The sequence below is a fragment of the Panthera onca genome, chromosome F2, assembly GCF_046562875.1.
Source record: "Panthera onca isolate mPanOnc1 chromosome F2, mPanOnc1 haplotype 2, whole genome shotgun sequence".
NCBI classification, from domain to species: Eukaryota; Metazoa; Chordata; class Mammalia; order Carnivora; family Felidae; genus Panthera; species Panthera onca.
The window spans coordinates 38,076,855-38,104,701 of record NC_138356.1 but is presented as its reverse complement, the minus strand read 5'-3'; the positions used below and the strand labels follow the sequence as shown (position 1 = coordinate 38,104,701).

General features: G+C 38.9%; 1 protein-coding gene across 2 annotated transcripts; it reads left to right on the top strand.

The window, feature by feature from the left end:
- The first annotated feature begins 83 nt into the window (after positions 1 to 83).
- Positions 84 to 27,207, top strand: TMEM64 (transmembrane protein 64). Of its 2 annotated transcripts, XM_060610870.3 has the most exons (3): positions 90 to 1,062; positions 17,757 to 17,912; positions 23,345 to 27,207. In XM_060610870.3, exons 1-3 carry the CDS (start codon positions 265 to 267, stop codon positions 23,534 to 23,536), a joined length of 1,146 nt encoding a protein of 381 aa, XP_060466853.2. In that variant the 5' UTR covers positions 90 to 264; the 3' UTR covers positions 23,537 to 27,207. The 2 variants fall into 2 exon arrangements, with proteins under 2 accessions (XP_060466854.2, XP_060466853.2); XM_060610871.3 differs by lacking the exon at positions 17,757 to 17,912 and having other exon boundaries at positions 84 to 1,062.
- Positions 27,208 to 27,847: the final 640 nt, after the last annotated feature.

The following is a 27,847-nucleotide window of genomic DNA, read 5'->3' as shown; positions in this document are numbered from 1 at the left end:
GCTAGGCCCCGCCCCCGCGCCGAGGCCCCGCCTCCTCTGGCCGAAAAGGGGCGGGCCCGGCCGGTGCTGGGTCCAGAGTTTTCACACTCTCCGCCGGACCCGTCCCTCCGCCGCTGAGTCCTTACCCTCACCCCGGGCCGTCTCCTGCCCCCTGAGCGGACGCAGGGAGTCGAGGCAGGGCGTGAGGGGCGCCATGAAGGGCCGCCGCCTGACAGGCGCCGCGGCGGGGGGGCTGGCCGGCTGAGGGCCCGCGCCGGCCGAGGCATGTGGAGCCCCGGCGGGAGCCTGCTCCAGGCACTCCCCCGGCTCCTGCAGCACGCCGCCCTTCTGGGCCGCGCCGAGTTGCCAGCCCGCTGGGCCACGCCGCGGGCGGCGGGCGGGGACGACGCGGCGGATCGCCTCCCTCGCGGGGGCGGGGCGAGCGCGGCAGCGGCGGCGGCGGCTGCCTCCGGCGCCCTGCTCGGCGCCTATCTGGAGCGCCACGGTCCGCCTGCGGCCTCGGAGCTGCCGGCGCCGGGCGGGGCCTTGGCGGGCGGCCCCGGGAGCGGCAGCGGCGGCGGCGTGGTGGTCGGCGTGGCGGAGGTGAGAAACTGGCGCTGCTGCTGCCTCGGCAGCACCTGTTGGTGCCGGAGCCTCGTGCTGGTGTGCGTGCTGGCCGCGCTGTGCTTCGCTTCCCTGGCCCTGGTCCGCCGCTACCTGCAGCACCTCCTGCTCTGGGTGGAAAGCCTCGACTCGCTGCTGGGGGTCTTGCTCTTCGTCGTGGGCTTCATCGTGGTGTCGTTCCCCTGCGGCTGGGGCTACATCGTGCTCAACGTGGCCGCGGGCTACCTGTACGGCTTCGTGCTGGGCATGGGACTTATGGTGGTGGGCGTCCTCATCGGCACCTTCATCGCCCATGTGGTCTGCAAGCGGCTCCTCACCTCCTGGGTGGCCGCCAGGATCCAGAGCAGCGAGAAGCTGAGCGCCGTTATTCGCGTGGTGGAGGGAGGAAGCGGCCTGAAAGTAGTGGCGCTGGCCAGACTGACCCCCATACCTTTTGGGCTTCAGAATGCAGTGTTCTCGGTAAGTGGTATCCCGCTGCCCCCATCCGTTTCCAGGGCTGTTTTCCAGCGGTCTTGTGACGGCCCTGGGAGGGCGCTCCATCAGACAAATGCCAACAGAGAAGTGACATTGACAAACAGGAGTTCCGATCACTTTGCGTCGCGCGCTGAGGAATCTTACGCAAATAAAACCGATTTTAAGTCGGGGCCTCAAAGGGACATCTGGTAGAGAAAGAACTACTCCTTTTTGGCGTATAAGTTTGATTAAAAACGAAGAGTCCTTTTAACTTTAAGGAGAAATGAATGAAAATGTCCATGTTATACATTTGCCATCGTATTTCTGTAGCAGCTTTGGCAACAGTCAGGGAGTGACGGCTTCACATTCCTAGCTTTCCCTCTTGCCTGCATAAATGCATCCCGGGTTTTGACTCAAGTTTTTAAGGACACGGGGGCTAAAGGAAGTGTTTGGGTAAACAGTGGAGGGCGTAGCTTCAGACTCCATATTACAGAGTTTCCTAAAATTTGTAGTAGGCCTTTTCTCCATAAAGTATAGTTTGCTTTGGTACAATGCAAAGGGAGAAATCCTCCAGTTCATTTTTCTTTGGAGGAACTTCATTTTGAAATCACTAGGTAGAGGATAAAACAAAATAGGACGTATGACCTTTTACCTAGTGAGCATATATTTTTCTTTATACACACCTACCTTTTTTTTTTGTTTTGTTTTTTTGTCCGATACTCGTATGTTCTGCTTATCCAATTTAGCTTTCTCTAGCTCAGTGCAACTGAGGAATAGGAATACTCCTAGGGAGGAGATCATCCGACTGGAAGAAAGGAAGCCAGTCTTTACAAACTTCATGACTTTGGAACGAATGATTAACTCTCTCTTCCCTTGCTTTCCTTTTTTCTAAAGTGAAGGGGTTGAACTAGATTACTGAGTTCCCCAAATTCAATGATTCAAAACTACAAAGAGTTCATACAGAGATTTCTAGGAACTCAGCCCTTCAGCTTGACTTAAATAAAACTGTATGGAAGTTAAGAGATACAGCATTCAAAACCATAGGGATAGATGTATTTTATATTCTGTTAGTGATTCTGATACATTGTATTGCTTCAAAAACAAATTCTCTCGAAACTTTCTCATTTTGCTATGTATTAAGAATAATTCCAACCACCCATTCCTAAAAGATAAAAATTGGTATTTTTAGGAGTGTGGTATCCTTTTAAAGCCCAAATGACTTCTGATTCATTTTTGTGAATAATTTTTTATCACCACCAATCGCTCTTAAAGCAATATATAACTTTAACAAGCTGTAACCATCAGGTTAAGCAACATGAATAAACTCGCAATTTATCTAAAGAAAAAAAAAAGAATAATTCTAACCAACCTACCCCATTTTTGTGATGAAATTAAGAATTTTTTTTTCTTTTCTTTTTTTAAACGTCTTTTGCAAATCTCATGTTCATTCTGACCAACATCAGCAATGGTTGTAGAATGAAGCTCATGGAGGCATGGAGATAGCTAAGGGGTTTTCTGTGAAGAGAAAGTTTGGCGTTTATGGTGGTTTGATATGTTTTTTGACTTAAATTTTTCCCTTTTACAACAATCTGTAGTATGAAGTATAAACATGGAACTTTGACCTTATGTTGGATAATAATAGATCAAGTGTCCTAAGACTTTGGAAGAGGGTTGGGACTAAGGAACCCGAATAATTTCCTTCTAACGTTTGCTTTGTTCTCCAGTATGGCTTGCATCCTTGTGTGTTTTCTTGTTCACCTACTATGTGCTTACTATCCTAAGCTCTTCACAAATATTATTTGTAATCTTTAAAACAGCCCTGGAGAATGTGCTTATGCGTATAGTGTAGACTCTTGTTTAATAGTTTGGGGCACAGGACTGGTGCTCTAGAGGCCTGTTGTCTGCATACAGTCTGGTGACCTTGGTCAAGTTGCTTATCCACTCTGTGGTCAGTTCCTTATTTGAAAAATGGGGGAAGTAGTGGTACCTACTTCATAGGATTATTGAGACCGTTACATAAGGTAAATACATGCAGTAGAGCCTGGCTTAACAAACACATGTTGGTTTTTGTCACCATTACTATTTGATTACCCGAGGGCACCTAAGTACTAAATAAATGGTAAAGTAAAACTCTGCACTATGGTTTGATGATAGGGACTCAACCCATGGCTCTATTTCTGCATCGCATATTTAGTACGTAGTGTAGTCCTGGTTATATAATGAGGATTCATTATATATTTATTAATTAAAGGTAGGACAGTTTTTTTTTTAATAATGTCTTTTTAAATCTGTGAATAAAAAGTTATAGTTTGTGCTTGGAAATAATTGAACGTAATTATGTAGTTGAAACCACACTTGACAAGGGGCAAGTCTCAAGTTGGTGCTGTGGGTTCAAGAGAAAAGAAGGAAAAAAAGAAAAATGTTCTCTTGAAATAGATATTATTGGCACAGTTTTACTGGGGAAGAGACAGAGGCTCAGCCCTCCAGTGACTTGTTCAGGGTCACTCACCTACCAGGTGGGGAGCTGAGGTTGGGAACCAAGATGGGCTGATAAGGTGCGTTATACTGTAAAATTCTTACTTCTAGCCCTAAGCAGGGTGGGTTGTAGAGCCAGTGGATATAGTCTGTTACTTTCTCTTTGGTCATTTCTGTTATTCTTAACTATCTGCTTTAGTAGTTCTTTCAACCAAAAAGCTTACTGAATTCACCCAGGGTATGTGGATGAAAAGAAAGCTTAGGTTAGACTGATTTTTGCTATAGTTTGACTTTCTCTTCTGCTTTGTATAACATCATTCTACTTCCACCCTCTGTATCCCCATAAACCTCTGACTGCCCACAGCTGCCTGCTTCCCAGGCATATTTCTCTTTTCTTTTTCCCTTCCTGTCTTTTTAAAGATCTTCCTCTCCCCTCTTTCTCCTCTATTCCACTTAAAACTCATTTTCTTAATGTCCATGATTAAAGAAATTTATCTGAGCTTACTTTAAGTGAGATATAGTGATCATGAGAGGCATAGGCTTTGGAAATAGTCCTTGATTAGCCCATGATGAGTTCTGAAGGTTAAATAAGCTAGTGCAGTGAAGGTGGTCTTTGCCTGACACATAGTCAATTCTCAGTCTTTGTTAGCAATTATTATTATTAGTGGTGGAGGTAAGTGGTATTTACATTTTAGAGGCAGAAGTTGATTGTAATGGTTAACATATAGAACAAAGGGGGTTTTCCCTTGCTTTGTGTCTGTTATTAACCATATTTCTTTGCTCTTCCCGTCTGTGCTAAAAAGGGATATGCAAGCTGACCCCCCACTTTTGAAACTGTTGAAATAGGAAAAAAGTACATAACACTCTATAGTATCAATTCTTAGATCATAAGAAATATAATTTCCCAAGTACATATTTAAATTTTTTCCTTTTTAAAAAATGTAGCTATTGTTTTTGCTGGGAAATAGTTAAAGCTCCTCCCTCCCCATTTTTAATGTTGTATCTGTAGTTATTACTGCCTATTAAGAGAGATATATAAACTTATAGTTTATGTGTGCTTCTAACTACTGTTCTTTATGGACACACCTCTAGGGTGAGCATTTCTTTCTTTCTTTCTTTCTTTCTTTCTTTCTTTCTTTCTTTCTTTCGAGAGAGGGAGAGAGCACAAGCGTGGGGGAGTAATAGAGAATCCCAAGCAAGCTCCATGCTGTCTGTGCAGAGCCCCATGCAAGACTTGGAACTCTGGAGCCGAACCATGAGATCTTGACCTGAGCCAAAATCAAGAAATAGCCGCTTAACTGACTGAGCCACTCAGGCACCCCTAGGATGAGCATTTCTTACAGCTTCTGTCGGGACAGGCTACATTGTGTGGTAGTGAAAACCCCTCCATCTCAGTAGGTTCAGAATTAAAGGTTTGCTTACCTGTTGACAGATCCAGATTCAGCTCGGTTTGGGGAAGGGGCAGGGAATCTTTGCTTTATGTCACTTTTACCCTGGGATCCAGCCTGACAGAGCCACCCTCTTTCACTTGGTTACTGGGACACAGTGGATTGCCTACTGGGTTTTAAAGCTTTCATCTGGATATAATCCCACTTTTCACTGCCTGAACAAGTTACGTGGCCAGCGCTGATTTCAAAAGAGCGATGCGTGTGCCAGGAAGGAGATAAAACTGGGGTGTTTGGGTAGCAGTCTTCATGACTCTGTCACTTGATTACCTCCTCTCTCCCCCACAACTAATCTTGGCTAAACCCTGTGGATTCTGCCTCCTGAACACTTCGGTTTGGCCCACTGCCATCAGTCTGGTTCAGGCGTCTAAGCCTCCTACCTGGTTCCCTTGCCTTTGGGCTAAGGATTTCCAGTTTTTTCTCTCTCCAGAAAAATCTGATTTTGTTACTCCCCTGCAGGAAACTCTCAAGTGGGTTTTCTTTTCCCCTCAGGATAAATTCCAAACCCTCACAGCATACATACCTCTGCAGCCTGTCTCCTGCCATTCCTTGGTTACTAAGTGCCTTTTGATGTGTTAACTTCTTGAATCCCAAGCATTCTAAGAGGTACACATGATATTTCAGATTCAAACAGCAAGTCTTGCCTGTAGCTTTGCAACTTCCAAGTTTTCCTTTTTATCAGTTGCTGGAAAACACACTAGTTCTTAATAGAGAAGGACGGTTGGTGGAGGTGTAGAAGGAGCTGGAATCCTAAAAGAGTAAAGCCGTCTAGGAGAAACTTGTCTGTAAAGTTGAAAACTGAAAACATTCACAAGAAGAACATCCCATCCTATATTTAATGAGCATTAGAATGGTCTTGTAAGTTCTGTTCTAAGATGCCCCCTTGGAGACATCTGGACTTTTCTACAGTTTGCAGTTACCTTCTGTGAAATGTCAATTTTAATCCCCAAAATATTATGTGATAATTGGTTGTTATGAGTAACAGAATTCATAATGATACTTGCAGCTGCCAGAAGGGAGATCCTAAAAGTCATTCTCTTTTTTTACTTTGGTCATAGAAAAACTTAAAAAGTCAAAGGTGTGGTAGGTTCCTTTTCTTACATAGTTCCCCATGGGAAATTTTGTTTCCATCATCATTTAATTTTTGAAACCTAAAATAAAAACATGAAGCAAAGCGTGAAAGATTCTCTTATTCATATGTTATATACCACTTTGCAGTTTGCAGAACAAATTAACATACATGATCCTCCTTAATCATTACAGCAGTCCTTTGAGGGGCTATCCTTGCCTAAAAGGTGGAGTGATATAGAGGACAGATATCACACCCTTGAAATCAGACTTGGTCCTGACATTCAGTGTGACGTCTTGAGATACTTATAGTTACTCTTTTGAGCCATACTTTCTGTTGTAAAGTGTGTTTAATAATACTTGTTACGTGATGTGACTAAATATATACTTTGCTCATTATTTACCATTTCCTTCTCGCTATCCTCTGCATTCCAAAAGGAGGGCATTGAAACTCAGAGTTTTTTTTCTTTTGTAATTTAACAGAAATATTTGTATTGCACTTACTAACTGCCAGGCACTGTTCTCACAGGCACATAGTGACTTGTTTGATGCTCATATCAACCCTAAACCTCATCTTACCACTAAGGCAACTGAGATACAAAGTGGCAAAGTAACCCAAGAGCATACAGTTCGTAAACGGTAGTCATGAACTTACCCAGTATTCCATTGTTGTTCCAAGAAGAGCTGAATTTCTCAGAGATTTCTTGGTTCTAGTTTCAGAGCACTTGCCCTATAGCACATCACATAAATATTATGGAGGACTTCCCACGTGTCAGGCTCTGGGCACAGTCCTACATAGTTGAATTAGACATCATCCCAGGACTCTACAACAGGGGTCAGCAAACTGGTCCCTGACTAGGTCCACTGTCTGATATTATATGGTATACAAACCAAAAATGTTTTTTTCATCTTCTTAAAGTTTATTTATTTGGAGAGAGAGACAGAGAGAGAGAACTTGCACGCAGGGGAGGGGGGTTGGGGTGGGGTCAGGAGGGGCAGAGAGATTGAGGGAGAGAAAGAATCCCAAGCAGGCTCTGCCCTGTTAGTGTGGAGCCTGACACAGGGCTTGAACTCAGGAACCATGAGATCATGACCTAAACTGAAAATAGACGCTTAACTAACTAAACCACCCAGGCACCCCAGGTTTTTTCATTTTTAAATGATCGGAAGAAATGTCAAAAGACTATTTTGTGCATGTCAGAGTTACGTGAAGTTCAAATTTCAGTGTCTAAATAGTGTTATTGGACTACAGCCATGGTCATTCATATTTATATTAGTTGTGGCTCACTTTTAAGCTAAAATGGCCCAGTTGCAGTAGAGACCCTATGGCCTACAAAGCCTAAAATATTTCTTGCCTGGCATTTTATAGAAAAAGTTTGTATTAGAGCTTCATCAGTCACTGTAATAAAGCAACCATTAAGCTGAGCCCTGCAACTGTAGGAAGAGGCCCTTATGCTCTGCTATGTGTCTTATTTACCTTTGTATTTAACAAAATTAAATGTATTTTTTAATAGTGTGGGTTTTTTTTTTGTTTTTTTGGGGTTTTTTTTGGTTTATTTATTTTGAGAGAGAGAGAGAGGGAGGGAGAATCCCAAGCCGGCTTCACTGCCAGCTCAGAGTCAGATCTGGGGCTCAGACTCATGAACCGTGAGATCACAATCTGAGCCAAAGTTGGCTGCTTACCGGACTGAGCCACCAGGTGCCCCTGACAAATTATGTTTTTGAAAACAAAAGCAATAAATATATGTGCACTGTGAGTAAAATGCAAACAAAATAGAAATGAATAACTTAGTAAATTTAAAAGTGCACGGCCTGACCCCTCACCCTGGCTCACTTCTCATTGGAACCATTTTAAAGAAGTATGCGTTAGCTGGGGTGCCTGGGTGGCTCAGTCGGTTAAGCGTCTGACTCCAGCTCAGGTCATGATCTCGCAGTTCGTGAGTTCGAGCCCCGCGTCGGGCCCTGTGCTGGCAGCTCAGAGCCTGCAGCCTGCTTCGGATTCTGTGTCTCTCTCTCTCTCTGCCCCTCCCCCGCTCGTGCTCTGTCTCTCTCACTCTCAAAAATGAATAAATGTTAAAAAAAATGTTTTCTCGTCTTAAATTCTTTGTCTGTATCATGGATATAACCACAGATTCAAGTATAGTTGATGGGTTATGATACTTGTCACTGTACCAGTGTATCTAATGATCCTTTCTTCTCCCTGTTAAAATACACTGATTCACTGCCAGTGGTATAGTTTGGAGGGATAGAAAGATGGAGATCAGGCTGTATTTTGAAGGAGCTTGGGGTCTGTCTCTGAAGGGTCACATATGGCCAAGTTGACAAATGTGATGCCACCTCAACTCACACCCTTAGGCCCCACAGTACATGGAGTACAACTGGCCATTACTTCCTTGAAACTGTTTGCCCCTCTTTGTGCTTTTCTTCAGTTATCTCATCAGTTTCTGTGGTTTTTATGCTTCATCTTTGGGCTTACAATTCACAAATCAGTATCTCTAGCCTACTGCATCTTTTAACACATACTGAATGTCTTATTACCCCTTCCTAGGTAAAAAAAGAAAAAAAATTCTTTAAAAGCAGACAAGTCTTATTAAAACTTACTTCAACAATATTTCTTTAGCAGTGTTCGTTGTAAAATTTGCAAAGTATAGTAAGTACAAAGAAGAAAACAGTCATTAACATTTTAGTGTTTATTTTTCTAGTCTTTGCCTTGATGGCTGCATGTGCTTTCCTTATATAACATTGTGAGTAAATGTTGTAAATGATTTTTGTGGCCTCTTACTGGATGTAATGAACATTGTGGTTATTAAATTTGGCACAGAATGACAGACAGTGACCACACGGTCAACTATGGTTTTCTATCTTTGTATTTGTATCCCTGCTGAGAGCTGGGTCTTATGTATAGAAGGCATTTGATAAATTTTTGTTGGGTGAGTAAAAATAATTAGCCTATATAGTTTTTCAACTCTATAATAAGATCTTTTTGACTATGTTGCAGAAATTATATGCAGTAATGTATGAGTGTATTTCTTTTCTGGGGAAAGGGTTTAGTGTGTGTGTGTGTGTGTGTGTGTGTGTGTGTGTGTGTGTGTGTATTAATCAGATTCTCAAATGGATCCGTGACTCTTAAAATATTTAGGAACCATTAAAAACAATTCCTCATTTAGGGACATCAAACTAATGAAAAAGTCTGTGTATGTGAAGATGGCCTCTGCATTGTAAATAGACCTACTGACCTAACCATTTTTGTCAGTAGAAGCCTGTACATTGAAAGCCTCTTCAGCTGTTAGAGTAGGGTCTCTCCGAGCCCCTGCCTTGTTTTTTTCTTTCTGGTAGCAAGACTTTCTCAGTACTTTCACAGTTGCCACTTAACCAGAAGGTCTCAGCCTTGACATTAGTTTGACCTCAGAGATTACTGGAAATGCTTTTAGTATTTATTCAGTGTTCACTTAATAAGTAACTAGTAAGTGTCTAATCTGTGCCCACGGCTGTTCTAGATGCTAGAGTTATCGCAGTACATAACGTAAAGTTCATCCCAAATCCCTTAAGGTGCTTACAGTCTAGTGGAGAAATCGCATTCTGGGTATACTATGGCATACATTTTGCTGATAATTTCCATTTATAACATGATTTCCTTTTGGGGGACAGAGGAAGGTATTCTCAATTTCAGAACAGATGATTACAAGTAGACTTGCATCCTAACCTGTTTAAAAACTGACAATTATTGTAAGTCTCCACATTTATAAAACAGTTCTGATGTTGATATAGTCAGCATCCAATGAACATATATTTAGCACCTAATAATATATAATGGGCATCTTGCTAAAGACTAGAGACACAGTGAAGAATAAAACAGATAGGTCCCTTTCTTTACAAAATTTATAGTCTGGGGAAGGGGTGAAGGGCAAACAGATGGTGAAGTCTTCGGTTACTCACTAGTGTGAAGGGGACTGGGGAGTGACAGTGCCTAGTGTCCTGTCAAAGAATTTGAATGCTGTTCCTAATGCAGACCTGGAAGCTTAGGGAAGGTTTGCTAGAGACACTGATGACTGAGTAGTGAAAGACAGTGTAGGACTTTTGCCCAAGTAGAGGAGTGGGAGGAGGTGTGAATTTCCTCTCCAGAAGGAACAATGTACAATGGCCCAAAAGGAAAAAAGAGCAAGAAGTGTTCTAAGAACAAGAGAATTTTGATGTGCCTGGAACATAATGTGATTTGAAGCATGAGATAATCAGAGGCTAGGGCGTGAAGCACTTTGCCTGTTGAAAAATGTGAACCTTATTCTGATGGCAGTCAGAGTTAAAGCAGGATTAGATTTGCATTTTTAAAGTTTTTAAAAAAATTATTTTTTTATTTTAGAGAAAGAGCAGCTGGAGAGAGGGGTAGAGGGAGAGAGAGAGAAACTCAGGCAGGCTTCACCTCAACGCAGAGTCTGATGCAAGGCTTGCTCCCATGACCCTGGGATTATGACCTGAGCCAAAATTGAGAGTTGGGTACTCAACAGACTGAGCCACCCAGGCACCCCTGCATTTATTTGCATTTTTAAAAGATTTCAGCAGGAATTAGCATAGGTGGTGAGTGCAGGTTAAGTCTGGGTATGGAGACTAGAGAGGAGAGATTGAATAGGAATAGAACAGACAGTAGGTAGATTTCGTAGGTATTTAGAAAGTGGAATTGACAAGACAGGGCAAATGAATGGATTTGGGAATGAGGGAGGAATGAGCTGTGTGACTGACTTGTGATGTGTCTAGCTAGGGGACACCCGGAGAGGCATTTTGGGAGGGAGGGAAAAGGAAGGGAGAAGGGGCAGTTAATATTTTTTCTTAAACTGGTTTTGCAGTTTTTATATTTCTGGAAGTGAATACTACAGTTGACTCTCAAACAATGCACTGAACCCCGCCCTCCGCTCAAAAATCTATAAATAACTTTTGACTCCCCAGAAAACATAACTATTAATAGCCTACTGTTGACCAGAAGCATAAGGAGCCAATTCACAAATATTTTGTATGTTATTATATACAAATAATGTTTTATCTACTATGTTCTTACAATAAAGTAAGGTAGAGAAAAGAAAATATTATTAAGAAAATCATAAGAAAGAGAAATGCATTTACAGCATTGTATTGTATTTACTGGAAAAAGTCCATGTACAGGTATACCTGCACAGTTCACACCCTTGTTCAAGGGTCAAGGGTCAAATAGTTGCCATTTCAAACTATTTCTGAAATACTGATAAAGTATTTTGAGGATATATATATGATAAAACACACAGTTTATCAATAAATAGTAATTAGATGAAAAGATCAAACTGTACTCACTTTCGTTTCCTTTGATCATTCCTTTCTTAAAAATTATTTTGGGCCAGATGGCCAACAGGCACATGAAAAGATGCTCAGTGTCACTCTTCATCAGGGAAATACAAATCAAAACCACACGGAGATACCACCTCACGTTGGTCAGAGTGGCTAAAATGAACAAATCAGGGGACTATAGATGCTGGCGAGGATGTGGAGAAACAGGAACTCTCTTACACTCTTGATGGGAATGCAAACTAGTACAGCTGCTCTGGAAAACAGTGTGGAGGGTGCTCAAAAAATTAAAAATAGATCTACCCTATGGCCCAGCAATAGCACTGCTAGGAATTTACCCAAGGGATACAGGAGTGCTGATGCATAGGGGCACTTGGACCCCAATGTTTATAGCAGCACTCTCAACAATAGCCAAATTATGGAAAGAGCCTAAATGTCCATCAAATGATGAATGGATAAAGAAATTATAGTTTATAAACACAATGGAATACTACTTGGCAATGAGAAAGAATGAAATATGGCCATTTGTAGCAACGTGGATGAAACTGGAGAGTATTATGCTAAGTGGAGTAAGTCAGGCAGAGAAAGACAGATACCATATGTTTTCACTCATATATGGATCTTGAGAAACTTTAACAGAAGACCATGGGGGAGTGGAAGGGGGAAAAAAAAGTTACAGAGAGGGAAGGAGGCAAACCATAAGAGACTCTTAAATACTGAGAACAAACTAAGGGTAGATGGGGGTGGGGAGAGGGGAAAGTGGGTGATGGGCATTGAGGAGGGCACCTGTTGGGATGAGCACTGGGTGTTGTATGGAAACCAATTTGATGACAATAAGTTGTATAAAAAAATAAAAATAAATATTTTGGGGATTCATGATTTTTTTCTGTATAATATTATTAAATATGTGTTTAATTATAATTTACCTTAATGCAACCTTGTCAATAAAACAGCATCCATGTTGTATAAACCAAGAAAATTCAGGAAAGCATAATTCACTAAAAATTTAGATTCACTATGAATCTAAAAATATTAGATTCATAGAACTGTGGATAAAATTTTAGTTCCTGTGAATACAGTAGATCACGTTTATATTCTTAATTAGATCTATGTCAAGATATTCTAGGTAAAAATTAGATAAAGTTTCTTAGTGGATTAAATTAAAGCCGGTAAAACCGTTGTATAAATAGCTATAAACTGAAAAAGTGGAAGGGCTTGAGGCAGGGCTGCCTGGCGAGGGTACTTAGTACGGTGCCTAAGAGGACAGCAGGCCCTTGGCGAGGGTACTTAGTACGGTGCCTAAGGGGACAGCAGTCCCAGGGTTCCACAAGCAGTCGAGTGATGCATCTGAAAATAGAGGTTCTCTTACTGTCAGCCCCAAACGTAAGTCGGCTCTTGCTCTTCAGAGTTAAGCATTTTTTTTCTTTTTCTGTTTTTTTTTGGTTGTTGTTGTTTTGTTTTGTCCTTCTCAGGTGGGCTGTTTGTTTTCAGGATCTATTTGGTATAAGGGAATGTTCTACATTAACCCCCACTGGCCCAGAGAAGTGAATTACATCCCCAAGTAAAAGCCCAGTACCTTAAAAAAAATTTTTTTTTAATGTTTATCTATTTTTGAGACAGAGAGAGACAGAGCATGAACAGGGGAGGGTCAGAGAGAGGGAGACACAGAATCCGAAGCAGGCTCCAGCCTCTGAGCTGTCAGCACAGAGCCCGACGCGGGGCTTGAACTCAAGACTGTGAGATCATGATGTAAGCCGAAGTCGGATGCTTAATCGACTGAGCCACCCAGGTGCCCCAAAAAGCCCAGTACCTTTGGGAATAAGAATGCATAGGATCACCTGGGTGGTTCAGTTGGTAAGTGTCTGACCTTGACCTCGGCTCAGGTCATGAGCTTGGGGTTCCTGAGTTCAAGCCCCGCAGGAATGCATATAGTTTTATGGTGCTTCTAGAGTATTAAAAGCATGGGAGGATGGCAGTCAAGTAACATTCACCATCCCTAAAACTCTTACTGGAGTATTTATGATCGTAGAAACCGACTAATAGGACAACAATGGCATCCTAGGTTGAGATTTCTAGGAGTTCTTTGGAGTAGGAAAACAATCTTGAGCCAAGATCCCAGGATATTATAGATAGGAATTCCAGTGGAAATATTCTGGGCTCACATTTAATGTCTTTCTGGCAAGTAGGACAAGCAGACAGATTTTTAAGAAGTTGGTGGATAAGAACTTATTGAGAGAAGTTTGGATAGGTCTCTTTGGGAACAAGTATTCTCACTTTATTATGATTTTCAAAGAATGGAGCTAGATGCAGATTCTGAGTAACATCTTAGCATGTAGGAAATGCTGTAGTACAATAATCTGGAACCTGTTTAACTTAATGAGTTAGTAATAGTTAAAAAAACTGTGTGTGTGTATGTGATTGTGTTGCTGTTCTGGTTAAATTATTTGACACTCCAGCAACATTGTTTACAGTGATTAGCTGAAATTTTTTGCTTTCTCTGGATATACATCTTTTCAGAAAGGGCATGTATTTGAACAATAACACTTGTTTTTTCCCTAGGATGAGGTTTTGTCAAAAAAGGGTTTGATGAACTTTGATTTCTGCTTTGGACAAAGGAGTAAAGAGTTGAGTTGCAGAGTTGTTTCACATTTATGAGATCTGTTCTTAATATCACCATTTGGATATTACTGATGTCCTATCTGAATGTCAGTTTTGCATTTTAGAGAAACTTCATTACTTCATTAAGTCTTCATTTAAAGACTATGGACTAAAGCTTTGCATTCTGACATTTTGGGAATTGAAATATTTATTTTAAAGACAAATTTCGGGGCACCTGGGTGGCTCAGTTGGGTAAGCATCTGACTCTTAGTTTCAGCTCAGGTCATGATCTCATGGTTCTGTGAGTTCAAGACCCACATCAGACTGCGCTGACAGTGCAGAGCCTGCTTGGGATTCTCTCTCTGCCTTTCTCTCTCTCTCTCAAAATAAATAAATAAACTTTAAAAAAGTAAGATAGCTTCCAAAACATGCAATGTCATCTTATTAACTGCAGTATCATAGTTTTTGATTCATTTTTTTGTCATATTTACTCATTTTATATATTTGACATGTTTATTATAAGAAAGGTCTCTGTTCCTATAAGTACTCCAAACTGACAGAGGAACCTTTCTTCACCCCATTCACATCATTCCTTGACTATACATTCCCCAGTACTTTTCTACTGGGTACAGACTTATTTCCCTTTTCCCTCCGGGCCCCTAACAAGTATCACCCAAGTATTTGTCCTGTACAGGCTTCCCTTGCGTGTGCTCTGTACACAATCCAAACCTCACTGCCAACTTCACTGATACATCCTGTACTTTCTGTATCACATTTTCGTGTTCGTTCTCTTCTTAGAACGCCTTAGCTTCCTCATCCCACCTATCTCTGCTTGCCAAACGCATATTTAGGTTTCAGAGTCCATTTTGAATGCTGCTTTTTTTTTACATGGTTGCCCTTTGGCCCCTATTCCTGCAGCTCATACTAATCCCTGTTTACTCTTTAATGCTCCACACAGTCCTTCTCAAACCCCCCTTCCTGGGATAGTTGATGTGTCCTTGTCAGTTTGTAAATCCTTTGAGGTAGAAGTTGTACCCTCCTTTCTGTCCCTTGCAGGCACCTACCGGAACATCTTGGCCTGGGCAACATGGAGTCAGTGATTGTTTAGTTGAATTGTTAACCAGTCACTATAGTATTCTTTCCAGACCAGCAGTGGCACGTCTCCAGTTAATGATCTGTGCATAGAGATGAATGTAGCTTTACTGAAAATAGGACTTACAGGATTGTTAGATTAGATTGTAGTTAGACTAGCTGTAGGTTACTCTTTTAACATATCAGATCTTCACATTAGCAAATAGAAGTTTAGTAAAGTGGCCAAAAACTTTCTTACATACAAGTAAACCGAGATGGGGCTATAGAAAAGTTACTCTCAAAATTAAAAGCAGGAGCAACCACAACACAAATGCTTAGAGATAAATGAATAAGAAATGTATAATATGTGAATAAAACCATCAGACTTTAGTAAGAGATGTGAAAGGTTTTGAATAATTATAGACACATTTCTGGATAAGAATATTGAATATTCTGGGGATTTCAATTCTATTCAGATTAATTTAGAAATTTACCTTAATCCCAGTAGAAAATTTGCTGATTTTTTTCTTTTTGAATGATAGAATGGTCCTAAAATGTATCTGTAAAAATGAATAGGTATGAATAGTTATGGCATTTTTAAAAAGAAGACTAATAAAGGGGTTTGCAGGATAGGGAATTCTGTATCCAGATATTAACTGATAGTCTTTACAACAATCTGGTTTCAATATAAGATTTAAGATGTCAGTGGATAGTGTTAGAGCTCCCAGTAGACCCTTTTACATATAATTACTTTATTTGTTATAAAGAGTAAACATCACAAATCATAGGAGAAGTTATTAATTATTCAATAAGTAATGCTAGGAAAACTGGCTACTGGAGAAGGGGAGGAATAAGGCTGTATCTTCACCTTTAATTAAATTCCAGAAGGAATAAGTGGTAAATGTTAAAAAGGAAAATAGAATCAGAAGAGAAATGCAGGTAAAAAAAAAATAAATCTAAAAAGACCTTTTAGAGCTAAAAAAAAAAAAGGAAAAGTCAGAGGAAAAGATAGGTAATATTTGATTATACAAAAATTATGAAACATTTGTATGTCAAAACATAAAATTAAAAGATAAGGAATACTTTAGAGGAAAATGTTTGCCAAATATAATGGACAAAGTTTGCCCATATATATGAAGAGCTCTTATGAATAAATAAGAAAAAAATTAACATTCCAGTAAAATTGGGCAAATATGAACAAGGAAAGCCATAAAAAATGCAAACAGAAAAATGTATATTTAAAACTAATATTAATATATATTAAAATGTATAGATTAAACAATCATAAAATATCATTTTTACCCCATCAACTAGGAAAGATTGAAGTTTAATACTTAAAGTTGGTAAGAGTATGATGAAATAGACATACTTATGCATTATTTATTGATATGTAAATCAGTGTGAACTTTTTTGGAAAACAGGTTTTATTGTTAGATCCAGTAATTCTACTCCTAGTGATGCATCCTAAATAGTGGAGATACATATTGTGTTAGTCATTTCTTCCTGTATAACACTCCAAAAAGGGGGTGACTTAAAAATAAGCATCTATTATCTCAGAGTTTCTGTAGCTTGGGAATTCCTGTGCAGCATAGCTGGGTGCCTCTGACTCAGGTTTCTTTCACAACCTTGCAATCAAGGCGTTGGCCAGGACTCTAGTTATCATAAGGCTTGGCTGGGGGAGAATCTGCTTCCAGGCTCACTCATGTGGCTGTTGGCTGGCCTCAGGTCTTTGCTAGCTGTGGGCTTGAGGACCCTAGTTCCTTGCACATGGCGCTCTCCATGGAGCTACTTACCTGCTAGAGGGACAGCTGAAGGTCCATTCTTTTTGTAACCTAATCTTGAGAGAAACATCTCCTCACTTCTGCCATAGTCTGTTTGCCAGGAGTAAGTACTAGGTCCAACTCACATTCTAGGGGAAAAATACCACATAAGGGCATGAATACCAGAGGACGAGTTTTGTTGGAATATTTTAGACACTCCCACACAGGTTAACATACAAAGGTTTGCATCGGAGTTTTTTTTTTTTAACTTATAATAGCAAAAATATAAATACATAATCACATATACACAAAGAAACAAATAAGGAAGCAATTGAAATATTCCATAGCAGAAGAATGCTTAAATTGTACCATATCCACACAGTGGTAGTATAATTGCGTAGTAATCATCATGTCTACCTTTTTGAGAGTCAGTCCCGTGCTAGGCATTTGCTCCTGACTGTACTAATATTTCTGATCCTGACAACAACCATGTTATTACCTTCAGGTCACAGCTGAAAATGCTGATTCTCAGAGACAAAAGAGTTCATTGAATTCTCAGCACCGGCATGCCATCATAGGGTTATCTGGCTTCAGAGCCCAGTAACCACACTGCCGTTGAAACACGCTTATGCAGATTTCTAATGACATGAGGAAAACTTACAAATCTGTTTTTACAGAGTGATCCGCGTGTGTGCACATTTTATTTACATCAAAGAAAAAGATTGTCGCAAATGTTATCTTTTAGTGGTAGAATCATGGAATATTAAAATTTTTCTTTAAACTCTTATTTCATTCTCAATCTACATTCTACACGTATACCCTTTATAATCATTTTAAAAAATGAGAATGCTTTGTAAAATATTTCAGCTCCTTCTACTCCCAAGGAAAAACCATTAGCAAGACTTGTACACACAGTTTTATGTAAAATTGAAATTTTACTTGATAACGAATCATTCCCTTTAATCTGCTCTTCTAGATTACTGATCTCTCCTTACCCAACTATCTGATGGCATCTTCGGTTGGACTGCTTCCTACCCAGCTTCTGAATTCTTACTTGGGTACCACCCTGCGGACAATGGAAGATGTCATTGCAGAACAGAGTGTTAGTGGATATTTTGTGTTTTGTTTACAGGTGAGTTTAAGGCTAAGGGTTCTCTCTCTCTCTCTCTCTCTCTTTTTTTTTTTTCTTTTTGTATGGCATTGTTTATTTTAAACCTAACAGATTTCATTGAGAATGATTTAAGAGAATTTTTCCTTTTTATTTCTTTTCTTGTTCTTTCAATCATACTTCATATTTTTACAACATTTACATTTTAACTGTGGATATATGGAAGTGTATAGAACTGAACTGATGCTTCTTAAAAATTCTCTTAAAACAAAGGGAATGACAAAAATAGGGTTCTTTTTGTAGTGATTTTCAGTCATCACTCTATTTCGAGTTTTTGTGAAGTGTTGTTAATACTATGTTTCTGAAGATAATTTTAGTGGGATTTGGTAGGGTTGGGTTTTTATCTGACTTTATCTTCAAATTATTGAACTCTCTAATTGGTATTTTTAAAAAATATACTGGCAATGTAATTTTTTTTCTAGTACAATTTGATGTAGAAAAAAATGGTTTTTTTTTAGAAAGGATTGCTTTATAAAAGTGTCTGAAGTATTCCATTAAAAATTCAAGTAAGATTTGCATAATGGATTATTATTACCATGCAAATTGTAATATAGTTTAGGGTGATACAATTCCATATAAAAGGTTGATAAAAGAAAAAAATCCTGTTATGTAGGCACATTTATTCAGTGCCTTTAAGTTGCAACGGGAAGAGTTCAAAATTCATTTCGTTAGTTGTGCTATATTTGCTTCCTGAGATTTATGAAAATATACAATCACCAAAAGTTTTGATGGTTTAGTAAGACGATGATAATAACTTTTGAGAGCTTTATATGCCATATATTTAACCTCATTTAATCCCTACCAAAACACTAGAAGGTATGTCCTTTTCTTATGTCCAACTAATTGCGTACATCTCTCCCCAACTCTTCGCGACATCAGCAGTGGCAGGAATATTTATACTATGGAAAATGGCAGGTGCTCCAAATCAAGACTCCTACCTCTGATCTCCAAGAGCTAGTTTATCAGCACACCAGTAGATAGTGATTTGTCTAAAGTCTCAGCTGCAAGGGGTTGGACCAGGACATGAACCAAGGTAGTTGGCCGTGGGAACCATGCTCATAGCCAGGACGATAGGTTACAGAGCAGGTAACACTAAGATAGCCAGCTTATCTTCCTGGTCTCTTCACTTGCTAGGTTTAATTTATAGTTATTAAATATATGCTAATCATATTACAAATTTGCTTTTAGCATTATTCTTAATTTTTAAGTTACTATAGTAAAAATACTATGATAAATAAAGCCAGAGTTGATTTTCTTTGTGCTTATGTAGTAGAAGTTTAGTAAGTCCAGAAATATTTACATTGAGCTATAAATAAAGCTTATCAATTGAATGGCTTACTTTAAGAAAAAATTTATAACATTTTTCCTATTCGGGAATCCATTTTGTTTTTACTTGTTTGTACAAAGTGATACATATGTACATATATATACACACACACACACACACACACACACACGCATCATGCGTGTGTGTGTGTGTGTGTGTGTGTATATTTTAAAGAACCTGAATGATAGATTTTTAAAAAATTTTTTTAAATGTTTATTTCACTTTGAGAGAGAGAGACACACAGAGTGTGAGTCAGAGAGGGGCAGAGAGAGAGGGAGACACAGATCCTGAAGCAGGCTCCATCCAGGCTCTCAGCTCTCAGCACAGAGCCTAACATGGGGCTCAAACTAATGAGCCGTGAGATCATAATCTGAGTTGAAGTTGGACACTTAACCAAATGAGCCACCCAGGCACCCCATGAATGATAGATTTTTTTTAAGTTTATTATTTATTTTGAGAAAAAGAGAGAGAGTGGCTGCAAACAAGGGAAAGGCAGAGAGAGAGAGAGAGAGAGAGAGAGAGAGAGAATCTCAAGCAGGCTCCATGCTGTCAGCACAGAGCCCAATGTGGGGCTCAAACTCACAAACCGTGAGATCATGACTTGAGCTGAAATTAAGAGTCAGAGCCTAACCAAGTGGGCAACCCAGCTGCCCCTGAATGATAGATTTTTTTTAGCATATATTTAAGCACATTTTATATTTTTTTTAGTGTTCTGAAAATGAGTAACCCATTCGAAATACCTTTTTTCCCATTACATTATGTTTGAGTAATTAGAATTGGTCATTATCAGTAGTTTTCATAAGTTTTTCATTATTTGATACTTTGTTTCTATGTATCTTAGTAAATCACTCAACTATAATTAGTGGAGTTATAATAGAACAAAGTAGTTCATGCATTTGTCAGTAGTGCTTCTAAAAATATAGGGTCTTGTTTTTTTCCAACAACTTCTTACCCCTTTGAGTTGACAAATTTCAGCTTAGGCTACAAGACAGGGGGGAAAGGCAAATATTTTTTAGCCCAGACGTTTATAAAAACAACAAGGATTTCATTCAGCTGACAAAAGAACACAGAATAAAACAAGAGGGAAAAGAAGTCCGCGTGAAGAGGGAAACTAACATGAGAACAAAGGATGAAGCTTAGGTTAAAGTTAGTAGAGTAAGTGTATTCGTGAGGTTTGTCATATTTGCTAGAAATAAGTCACTCGTCTGCCTCTGAGCTTTATAGCCACCTAAATAGAATCCACAGCGTCTGTAAAATTAAAGCAATACAAAATAGATGTTCAGAGGAAGGAACAACTATTTCTTGTACAAAAATCCAACTTAAGATGCTGTGGTCTTGCAATTCAGTTACTCTTGTCCATGCCCTGTATTTTTCGGTGTACCCACCGGCCAAAACCCTGGATGAATCCAAGTTTTGGTATGTTTTGCACCTGTTGTTTTGGGGGAAGTCATACAACCACATTGGTAATATTTAATTCATGATTGCAAAACTTCTGGTTTCTCAGTATTTCCCCATAGCTTAACTGTTTCCTTTGTCTTCCCACCCCCCATTTCCTCAATGACTAGGGCAAAACCTATCTTCACTCCTCGTAATTTTGGCTCCTGTCCCCACTTTCCACTTCATTCTCAACAGATTACCTTTCTTGATTAACAGAAAAATCAGAAGACTTCAAGTGGGAAACCCCTCAATTTCCATCTAAGAAATCTACTAACTGGTATTCTGCTCATGCTCTCAGCCTGCTCTCTAGTTGACGGTGGAGGAGATGCCTTTCTGTGGAAGGCTGGTCCTTTTGTTTGTGTTTGATTCTTTTGTGTTCATAAGGAAACTTTATAAAACAGGTTTTTGTTCCTTTTTTTTTTTTTTTTTACTCTTTAATAAGGTAGTATGTTGGGGAAAGAATCAGCACATATTGCCAGGCCCTGGGTCTACAAGGGCATCTGGGGAAAATCCCATGTAAAGATTTTACCCTCACTGGAAACATGAAAGAGTTTTTCACTAGATCTAAGCCTACTTTCTGTGGCTGTCATCATTAATTTTGTCAAAATCAGATATACTTTCCAGTTTTCATCTGACTTGAACTCTCAGCAACCTAAGATTCTTTTTAAAATGCTTTCTTCCCTTAGCTGTTTTGATTTTTTTTTTTCCCCACGTGCTTGGTTCATTTGTCAGCATCTCTTCTTCTTTGCACCCCACAATTGATATTCCTTAAGATTCTAGCCTAAGCTTTGTGTTCTTACTCTGAAAACTCTTCTTCCTGGAAATGCAGTTATTACGGTGGCTGCTATTAGGTTTATTTGCGTAAAGACTCCCAAATACACATCTTCAGCTCAGCCTTCTTTCTAAGCTCTGGACCCATTCACTGCACTGCCTTGGATATCCAACAGGCATCTCAAATCCAGCACGTCTGAGGCAGAGCTCAGCAGCTCTCCCGCACCCTCCCCAAGTCAGTTTTCCACATCTTTCCATGGTGTCACCATTAACACTGATAGGTGTCAAACTTACATATCAGTTAGTATATCTTGTTTTTTTAGGAGAGCAAATACAGCATTTGAAGGCCCACCTTTAAAATACCTAATTTGCTCAGAATTATGGGGCACCTTGGTGGCTCAGTTGGTTAAGCATCTGACTTGGGCTCAGGTCATGATCTTGTGGTTCGTTAGTTCAAGCACGCGTTGGGCTCCATGCTCACAATGCAGAGCCTGCTTGTAAGTCTCTCTCTCTCTCTCTCTCTCTCTCTCTCTCTCTCTCTGTCTGTCTCTGTCTCTGTCTCTCCCCCTCTCCCTCTCTGTCTCCTTCCCTCTCTCTGCCCCTCCCCTGCTCTTGCTCTCTCTCTCTCTCTCTCAAAATAAATAAATAAGCTTAAATAAGAATTTTATTGAGTACTGGATACCCATTTATTAGTGCCCCCCCCCTTGCACAAGTTCCAAATTCCCCTCGCTAACCCACCCTCACTATGCTCTGCCTCGGCACTTCCCTCACTACCCTCAATGCTTCTATTTAGAATACTTTTCCCACAAAACTGTTAAAATTATGGACAGGCTTTTATTTTATATCATGTTATATTTTAGGGTCACTATGGTTAGAGTAGCCTTTGAACTTCTTTGAAACTTACTGGGACATTAAAAATTACCTGTCCTAACCTCGTTGCCTGAGAATATTTGCTCCAAATTCGAAAGAACTGACTTACAAATGAAGTTTGGAATAAATACCGTTTAGAAGATATGTACTGCCTAGACATTCTGATGAACTGTATATAGAATGTTAAAGCACATTAACATATAAAGAGGGACCACAGGTTCCTATAGGACAGTGGGAGAAGCCTCCCTAGTGATGTGAAATCACATCACTAGTTGAGCGGTTAAGTCAAGACTAGCACCGGATTTTGATTTCAATGCGTTTTTTCATAGCCCTTTGGCATTTTTTTCTTGATCATCATGTTTTCCTTTGTTTTTGCTTTTCCTTAAGTACAGACAGTTTCATGTTCATGATCTCTTGTTAATTTCTTTTGAAGTTTATTGACATTTCACTTTTTTAAAGCGGTTCATAATATTTTAAAGTTTGGCTGCACCAGATAGTTCATTTGTAAATGGTAGTGCTTCTCTCTAAGTGGGCTTGGGAATACCTGTGGACATTTATAGTCCTGCAAAGATATATTACATTAATTACATTAATAAAGTTTAGCCAGCTATTGCCTCTATTTTAGACTTTTTTGTTTTGTTTTGTTTTTTTATTTTATTGTTTTTATTCCTTGAAGGAAGCTGTTTGGTACCAGGAGACGAGTTTGACTTGTATCAAGCAAACATCATTTATATGGACTAAAAAGGATGTATGCGTGCTAGCCTGATATCCTCTGATGGTTACTTCTAGATTTCAGCCCTCTCTTCCCAGTTGAAGCAGCCAAGGAAAGAATGAATGGAAACTCTGTGTAACCCATTTAAAAATCTTACCTGACCATATTGGAGAGGCATCCCGTTTGAAACATTTCTAAGCCAAATATTTATGGGATTTATTTCTCCATGTTTTTCTGTGTAAAATATGATTAACTGTCATGTTTTATTTTTGTCCACAGATTATTATAAGTATAGGCCTCATGTTTTACGTAGTTCACCGAGCTCAAGTGGAACTGAATGCAGCTATTGTAGCTTGTGAAATGGAACTGAAAACCTCTCTGGTTCAAGGCAATCAACCAAATACCAGTGGCTCTTCATTCTACAACAAGAGGACCCTAACATTTTCTGGAGGTGGAATCAATATTGTATGACTCTAACAAAATGTATGATTGTTGAGAGCTAGTGTGCTGTCCAAGGTCTAGTGGTCACCTTACTAGTGGGCAGAGACAAGTTCTAATTGCATTACGGCACAAACAAAACTGACTCGTTTTTAAATTGCACAATTTTTTTAAAGGAAGAATCATTTTCTGGATATGTAAGTGTAAACGTAGATGCAAATTTGGGCTGCACCTCTTTATCGTTTATTATGCCCGCAATGGCCTATAGGTCTGCACTTTAGTGTTTTTTAATTGTTTTCTTTCTGGGTACTTACGAACAAAGAAATAACCCAAATATTTTTCTGCTTAGTGTCTTTATTTATAAAGTCCCTGAGTAGTTGTTTGCATCTTCCCTACTTACAATGATGAGTAGAAGTATGTCATTTTAAATGTATGACATTATTTAGGTGTTCTTTGTCCTTTCCAGAAAAGATAATGTTTTGTTTGGTTTTGTTTTGTTGTTTTAAGAGGGACCACTTTGCCTCCCTTTTCTTTACTAGTTAGAATATAGACATTAACTTTGGGTTGAATGTATTTTTGCAAGCATCATTGCAGGGCCATTTACACCTATTCACACAAGCTTAAATCCTACATTGTGGGACTGAAGTGCTCTTAAGATACCTTTTTATTTTCACTGTGTAATATGCAAGGCAAAAGGGAAATTATTTAATGGATGGTGGCTCAAATTAGAACTCAAGTTCTAATTCCATTACATTGGCTTTACGCTCATTAGATCTTTCATCAAAGGGCTGTCCCATTGCAGTCTTACTAAAAAGTTTTAGTAAAGTAAATTTCTTTTTCTTTTTATATTCATCATTAGGCTTTGAGATAAAGATCTACTCTTTTAAAATGATGGGCTTTCCATCATTAAAGATGTCACTCAGGTGGCCTTGTTTGATCAAATCGCCTTTTTAAAAAACCAAGCTTTAAAATCGTGTTTATAATACCACCGAATTACATATATATTTGTCCCCATAGTCTTCAGCTTTAAAACTATAAATGTAATATCGACTTAATACCCAAATTTGTATTATTTGCCCTACTATAACGTAGGTTTATTTTGTTTGTTTTTTGGTACTTGTTTTTCTCTGATAAGACTCAGGAATTCTGAAATGTGAAATTAAGTCTCAATTCTTTCTCTTGTAGCATGAATTGAGTGTATTTATTAATAGCACTTAGGAGTATAGCATACAGTAATTTGGCATATGATCCGTATGACATATGTAGTATTCATTTATCATCTTATGTTTTTAAAATGGTTTAATTGTGAACTTAATGATTAGGTTTTTACAACCCAGATTATAGACATGAATGCACATTTTCTGGTTGGTGTCTTTTTTGGCTATGAAGAGTCTACCTTATCAGAGACCTCCCATTTGCCTTTTCCTCAGGGTAAAACCTTTGCCCTGATTTACTAAAGTGCAAAAGAGTTCTTTTGGGAGCAGGTTATTCTAGTCTTATGCTAGAGAATGCATTGCATTTAATCATTTTAATGCATAAGTTTTTTGCCCTATTGCAGTCATAATTGTTTTCCTTTCCTCTATAACGCATAAATTTTCTCACCTTTGGGTAATGGTGAAGTTCACTTACATGTTGATGCCAAGAAGACCTCAGTGCAAGTGATCTTAGAGGCACCTGGGTCTATAGTACTTAATTGGCCTCTAGTCTTTCTTTCATTGATAGAAAAAATATATATAATACTGGAATATTCTTATTCTTTTTTTAAATCCTAATTACTTGTTTAGGTGTTTTTATTTTTTAAAAGAATTTGTTTAATAATCCCAGTGAACAATATGTTTGATTTATTCTTTTCTAACTTGACAATATTTTTTCTTGTGCTTCTTGTTTGTTGGTTAGTTTTTGTTAAAGGAATCATTTAAGATCACTACTTTCATACTTGTGTTACACTTCATGTATTTTGAAGTGCATTTATTTACTTAGCATTTTGTAACTTGAATAATTTCACCAAATGAATCCCTTTTGGTAGTTTGTAATGAGTTCTCCCAGTTGTTGCATTTTGTTTCATACTTAAATATGTAAAGGTAGAAGAGAAATAAATTTTCTGTATTCTGCCCATCATAATTTTATATAATAAAATCATCCATTTTTACTTAAAATAGTATGGTTTTACTGTTTCTAAAATACTAATCTAAAGCTGCAGTTTTCCTTTTCTTCATTATTTCTGGCCTCCAAGTAAACAATAATCCATTATATTCATGCCATTTGCCAGCTGATTTTTGGTTACTGGGTTTTAGATGTGCTCTCTAAAAGTTGTACGAAGTATTGCCATGCCTTATTCACTCCATCTTTAACCCCGCATCCCCGGTTTATGGCAGCAACAAGTTTCTCCCGGATCTTTTTATGTTGCCCAAATAATGCCTCCAGTCATACAGTGTGTGTGTTTGTAAAATAAAATTTTTTTGATTTCTCAAACTGCAGCATAGAGTTGCTTTATGCACATTAAAAAAAAAAGCATACAATATACATAATTTCTAAATCTGATGAAAGATACGCTCTATTTTTGGTTCTTTGGACCTTTCCCCTAGTTTTCCATACTTTCTGGTTTATTGTTAATGATTTTGTGTATTCTGCCAAATTTTGTCATGTGGACTATTTTAAAACAGCACCTCTTTTTAAAAACAGGTACATAATTAAACGTGCTTTCATGTCCATTTTCGTTTGATCATATGATTTGTGAAATACGTTGAAATCTGTACTCTGGTTTATGAAAATACCAGAACCCAATCTCTGTCATTAGAATGTGTGTTTTGAGTTTGTGTTCAAGAGTGACTGTGTGGGTTTGTTCCCCATACTCTTGTTTTATGTACTTTGTAACCAACTGCAAACCTTGCTAAGATGATTTTGCTTTGATAGGGTCAAATATATGACTATGAAACATTTCCCTCCTTGAGAGGCTAAGTTCACTAGTAACTCTTCCTTGTTCTTGCTGTAACTGAGCTAAGTGGTATAGCTACAAGCATTTCCCGGCGTTTCTGTGTGTGTTAATGTGCAATGCTGATTTGGACTGTTCTTGGGGGAAGGTGCTCTGGCTTATTTATGTATTTGTGGGACTAGCTTTACAATGCTTGAGAAAGCAGCTAGGTATGTGCCGGGTGATACAGGTAAATCCTTAGATGCATGGTAAACTAAATCTGTGCTATTCAGAAGCAAGTGGCATTTGCAGAGAAGAAGAAAAGTATATGAGGACCTCAGGAATAGTGATACTGACCTAGGTTGATGACTTTGGTGATGGAATCAGAGGCCACTCAGGGTATCAGAATGATGGTCAAAATAACACTATCTGGTTTTCAGATTAGATGTTGCTAATTTCTGTTATAATTAGCTATTTAGAAAATAATTTTTTTAATGGTCATCTCTTTAATTTTAAAAGCCTTTAAAGAAGGGAGAGGAATCTGTTCCACAGGATATTTGAAACTCAGGAGTTCTAATAACCTTGCATATTGAACATAAACTATTCATTTATTTCACAACTAAATTATAACATGGTACTTCTGAATTGCAAAGTAATTGCTGCAAACTATTTTCTATGGTAGCTAAAGATTTAAAATAGATCATTCTAAAGGTGAATCAGTAAAATCTCTTGATAATTGATACCCTAGATCACTTGTGTGCCTGAGAAAATAAAAGGTAATGTTTTATCTTCCTTCTTCCTTCTCTCTCTTTCTTCGTATAATTTGATGGATATAGAGATATATGCCATGGGAGGGAGCAAGTCAGGAGGAAGGGAGGACATGTTTCTAAGGTGGAGTGGTGCTAATTGACCCTAGGTGGGGGCGGTTATGGTTACTGTTATAGCAGACGTCCTGTGGAGAAAGGACTGTGATGTCTAACTTGGCATTTGCTCTTTCATTTCGTTTTATTTTTTTCTGATGCCCCTAAGTCATGAAATGCTACCTGCCCTTCAGAAAATTGTTAGTCATTTGTCCCAGGCTGCAGTAATGTTTACAATGCCTTCATAATGTCAAAAGACTTTGATATAATTTCCGGTTGATCTCTACCCTGCTTCCATGACTGTTTCCTTGGGGGCATGTTCCTGCTGTCATAACACTTTCACCTCAGCACCTAGAGTACCACTTGCCCTTGTTTCTTTGTAACAGGTCCCATACTATCACTTGTACACCGTGTGGGACCATTTTTGTCCAAATTGCTTGCTAGAACACAAAATAGGCCAAAGAGGGGATACCACCCATTACAGACTGCTTTCAAGTAGAGAGGTGCAGTGGAGCGCCCACTGGATAAGCGTATTTGGCAGTGTGTGTGCTCATTACCCAAAGTTGTATAGCA

Bases quoted from the DNA above. Each gene is read 5' to 3' on its own strand.
- TMEM64 (XM_060610870.3), top strand. From the start codon at position 265: ATGTGGAGCCCCGGCGGGAGCCTGCTCCAGGCACTCCCCCGGCTCCTG. The intron at 1,063-17,756 runs GTAAGTGGTATC...CTGCTCTTCTAG, and splicing joins TTCAGAATGCAGTGTTCTCG to ATTACTGATCTCTCCTTACC. The intron at 17,913-23,344 runs GTGAGTTTAAGG...TTTTGTCCACAG, and splicing joins ATTTTGTGTTTTGTTTACAG to ATTATTATAAGTATAGGCCT.